Source organism: Priapulus caudatus, unplaced genomic scaffold (genome assembly GCF_000485595.1).
Source record: "Priapulus caudatus unplaced genomic scaffold, Priapulus_caudatus-5.0.1 Scaffold4883, whole genome shotgun sequence".
Lineage (NCBI taxonomy): Eukaryota > Metazoa > Priapulida > Priapulimorpha > Priapulimorphida > Priapulidae > Priapulus > Priapulus caudatus.
Window position 1 is genome coordinate 4,146 of NW_014581944.1, and position 4,983 is coordinate 9,128.

Sequence of the window (4,983 nt, forward strand, 5' to 3'; positions counted from 1 at the left end):
CCACTTAACGTTCCATTAACGTACAGCGTTAACTTTGCGTTAACTTACTGCAGGGGTAATAATTTAGCTCGCTAATTGATCATTAATTGTCTGTACAGTGTTCGGAGACGTGTGGCTGGGGAGTGAGAACGAGGGAAGGCACGTGTCTAGACAGCAACCAGACAGTGAGTACTGAGTGTGAAGCCAGCAATAGACCGCGGCTGCGTGAGAGCTGCAGTGATGCGGACTGCACCACCGGACCCGTCACACATAGAGGTAACACACACACACACACACACACACACACACACACACACACACACACAACAACACACACACACACACCGCGCGTCCGCAGCACACGGGCTTACCCGTCACGATAACACAAACTTATAATCCATACTAATAAAAACCTTTTACGATCTATCTGAAAACGTATCGTTATCATAATGTTATAATGAATACTAATCGTTCATATTAATAAATACTCGTAATTTTATCAATTTAATCGTTATTTAATTATATGAAAATATATCGTTATCATAATCTCATAATGAATCACAACGAAAATGCATCATCCTAATATTTACCTTACTGCGAATTCGCTCGCCGATGAAATAACATTTGCTGCTAGAAATAGGTTTAACGGTGTAAACGTAACACGTAAAGCGTGATTGCTTTGTGTGAGAAACATCTGAAGCGAACTTAAAAAAACACAGACTCATGTGTGTGTCGCTCCGTCTTACAGAGAAGGTCGAGTCGTGTAAGGATACTTACGACAACTGTGACCTAGTCGTCCAGGCGAGGCTGTGTCGGTACAGCTACTACAGCGCCGCCTGCTGTAAAACATGTAGCGAACACGATCACCACTGACGTCAATCACTGACGTCATCGCCACGTGACGGATCCACGTGACGGATCCACGCCTCGTTCTTTTCACAACTCTACAGCTTGTTCTACTTTGTGAGGTCTCTGCCTGACCGCTGAGGTGGCGGTGTAAACCTCGTGTCTGCACACTCCGCATCACTGCCGCGCTGGCTATATAAGCCTCATCATGATCGGTGATACGATGCGAGCTTGCGATACTAGATCTACCGGTTCTGCACCAGCAGCCGCACGAACCCTGAAGGACGTGTCCGCGAACAAAAGACGTATCCGCGGGATTAAGGAAAGGTTAAGTTAAGGTTAAGGTTTCCTGGTTGCATCGGGGATGAGCGCATAATACACGGGGTGCTTCTGGTTGTTCCGGTAATACACGCAGTGAAAACACACGATGGAACGGCACAGGGTCTCTGCTGATATATATCCCCAGGTATTGGGCGATAGGTGGCGCCACATGTAGGCGAGGAGCTTGAGTTGGTTCTCACTGCTTTCTAGACGCTGCGAGGCTTTCGATAGAAACTATTAAAAACTAGATCACGTCTCATCAAGTTTTACTGACAACCGTCGACACGTCATCACGATTTGTACGTAAGTTTTACACGAGTTATAAGATCATAATAATGGAAAGTAAACTAGTAAACAATCTTATATGTTAATAGATTGAGTGGCAATCTCATTGGGCCTGTGAAGGCGAAAACTACCTAAACATTTTTTTATTTAGCTGTAAGACTCACTCGTATATAAGCGTAAGTATACTAGTCGTTGCTTTAGTATAACATTCTGGCCAATCTCACACCAGATGCTTTCTATTTCATGCTATGTCTGTTTGGAATTTTTTTCCTGTGAGAAGGCACGCCAATATCGGATATGATTAAATCCAGAAACAGCTTCATGATGCAACGGTGATGATTGGTTGAATGCTGACTATAACGGAGAAAACTTTATGATTGGTCGAAACATTCACGTTAGGTGCGGGCGTCGCTGAAGTCATTGATTCTTGATAAAAAAAAAACGTAATTGCCAGCCATAATCCGCAGGAAAAACAAGATATTGTTTCTCTAGCAAAAATCACGTTCATGAATATGGCGACTGAATAACTGAATGGCGACGTGCATGCATGAGCAGCAGTGTATGCGAGACTGGTGCGATGTACGCTGTGGACGAATTAAGTCACTAAACGATCCCATATCACACGTACTGCGCGGTATCTCAAGGTGTTAGGTGTAGTCAAAGAGCTTATAACGATTAGTGCATAGATGAGTGAAAGATTAGTGAATAGATCATTATAAGCTCTTTGGTGTAGTCGTGCGTGAACTGCGCATGCGCAAACAGCCGTAATAGAAGAACGGACGCGATTCGAAAGTAAATAGACAAACCGCCAAATGGTTGTAAAACTATATTTATGATTCTTTTATTAACATTTTGTATTAGCCCCACCGTAAAAAATCGTATTGCTTCGCGGAATGTTGTTTAAAGACCAAAGGCAGTGTGTCTTTGTTTGGGTAGATAATTGTCTTACGAGGATATGGTTTGTGTGTTTTTGTCCGTGTGATATTTTCCGGGTAATATTGCCCTTGTCCAAATGATAATGTCCTGGCGATATTGTACGCATAATATTGTCTAGGTGAAAGTGTCTGGATCAAATTTCTATGACATTAGATGACATCTGGATGACATTGGATTATAACATCCGGATAATATTATTTGGGACATATCGTTATATAAATGATATTGTTTTGGCGGATGTTGTACGGAGTATATCATCCGGGTGCTTTGGCTCGATGTGAATTGTTCTGACGCTGATAGTCGCATATGATGAACGGCTAAATGCGATTTGTTAAAAGTACGTGTAAACGAACGCTTTGTTGGTGTATGGCTTAGTGTTTGTGACATTATGGTTAAACATCGGAATGTCAATATTATCAAACTAATGCATACGTGTGTGTGCAGCATAGAGATGCATTATGCTGCATACGTGTGTGTGCAGCATAGAGATGCATTATGAGATGAGACTGATCTGTATAAACAGAATGATGTCTCCGTAAACTTGTTTGTAAATAATTATTTGAACCGTTGCGTGTTAAATACTTTATCTCTCTAACGCGTTTTGGGAGATTTATAACGTAATGAAACAGGGTCACATTTCTTATCTGTTATATTCCTCCTTCTGTATTTGAAGAGGGGAGGTAAAATGTATGTGCATGTATACATTTATGTACCTACATATTTATTCATTGATAGCAAAATTTTGAGATGTCGGCATGAAATGACCGAGGTTTGATGTCCACAACGATCGCTGATGAAGCGGTTTATTAATTAAGTAAAGTAAATTAAGTAAATTAGTAAAACAATACTACACGGCAAGATGACGAATAATAATCAAAATGCATCAATTATTGTTGATAAAACCTCTATAGCGACGAGGATGGGATTCGAACCCACGCGGGCAGAGCCCAATGGATTAGCAGTCCATCGCCTTAACCACTCGGCCACCTCGTCGGAATGAAGGTCAACCCAGTGGTTGAGGTCAAATCCTGTTTATGAGGGTGGAGTCATAGATTTATATACACTATACACTATATATACACTAGGTACTATATTAGATATATAGTGTATAATTATAACAGATATCTACGGGTGGAATGCAATCTCCTGGGAGTTGGCGTGTGGCGCCAGTTACTGGCTAGATGTGCTCCCGGTTGATTTTACGCATGAAACAGACTTGGGACGTGTGGGGGGCACTCGCCTCAGAACAGGGTAGGGGGTGCGCCTCCGGGACCTTGAAAACCTGATCCTGTCGCAAACCGCTTTGCGCCCTTAAATACACCCTGTCCCAATATACTGCACTAAAAAGTATACCCTGTTGCAATATTGCACATTTCGGTTATGGTTATCTGTCAATATAGGCAGATATGGGTCCAATATCGGCCTGGTGATATTGGCCCAATATTGTTTTGCTAATATGGGGCAGATATTGGACCAATATCTGCCTATATTGGTCCAATCATAGAAATAGTATAGATAACCTATCTATACTATTTCTATACTATTTCTATACTATTTTCATGGGTCCAATATTGGCCTGGTGATATTGACCCAATATTGTTTTTGCCAATATTGGTCCAATATCAGCTTGATGGGTGTGTATCTAGATAACCCTGTGCCAATAATGATGCTCGGAAAATATACTCTGTGCCAATAATGATGTTCGGAAAATATACCCTGTCCAGCGGCACGTCTCCAGTACCTTTAACAATGGGAGTGCCCCCCCCCCCCGGGGGCCGTGTATGATGGTATGCCACGTGTACATTCAAAATTGGGTCAAAATTAAGATAGATTAGGGCCAAAGTATTACGGGTCCCATCATGTGTTTAAGGACTACAAACCAGGAGGCCCCTATTTTTTTTAATTAACATCGGATTGAAGAGAATCTAACATCAAGAACTTTTAAACTTTTGAATTTCGATCGAGATGGTCCTCAGCAATTATTGAAAGTGCACCTAACTGTTTATAGCTATATTATGTAATATTAGATAAGTAGATAAAATTTTAAAAAGTAAGATAGAATAGTACATTTAATAGTAGTATTTAATAGATTTAATGTGGCTACTGTAGGGTAGAATATAATCATGTTGGACAAGAACACCCTCACCGGGTGGTCAGCAATGTTTATTTAGTAGTTTTGTCGGTAGCTATAGTACCGGGTAGGATATGATTATGTTCGCGAGGACAAGAACACCCTTATAGTGTGCTCGGCAGTGTGTATTTCACGGCTGTTCTGTCGCACGCAGTGCACCGCGCAACCTGTGGAGATGGGGTTCAGGAGAGAGATGTCATCTGCCTTCAACGTCGAGGCAGCAGCAACAACTTCAAGTCTCTGAAATCGAAGCACTGTCGAGGAGAGCGGCGACCGCACGCGCGACAGTCGTGCAGTTGCTGCAGGCCTGCTGCTGCCCAGAAGTCTGGTACACGTCAGTGTGGTCAGAGGTACGCGCCTAAGTGTGGTGTGTGTGTGTGTGTGTGTGTGTGTGGTGTGTGTGTGTGTGCGCGTGTGTGTGTGTGTGTTGTCGTGCGTGACTGTGTGTGTTGTGTTGCGTGCCGTGGCGTGCGGTGCGTTCGCGC

General features: G+C 42.6%; 1 protein-coding gene and 1 non-coding gene across 2 annotated transcripts in view; one reads left to right on the forward strand and one right to left on the reverse strand.

The window, feature by feature from the left end:
* Nucleotides 1-3,271, forward strand: part of LOC106819874 (ADAMTS-like protein 4) — a gene marked incomplete at its 5' end in the record, with an annotated part of 5,640 nt that extends 2,369 nt beyond the window's left edge. Inside the window, 2 exons of the mRNA XM_014824447.1 lie at nucleotides 99-255; nucleotides 728-3,271. Coding sequence (XP_014679933.1) covers nucleotides 99-255; nucleotides 728-852 — 282 coding nt within the window. The remainder of the gene's footprint in view (nucleotides 1-98; nucleotides 256-727) is intronic.
* A 7-nt stretch (nucleotides 3,272-3,278) lies between these two features.
* Nucleotides 3,279-3,360, reverse strand: Trnas-gcu. Its single transcript has one exon. It is a non-coding gene; the product is annotated as a tRNA-Ser (tRNA).
* Between the last annotated feature and the right edge of the window lie 1,623 nt (nucleotides 3,361-4,983).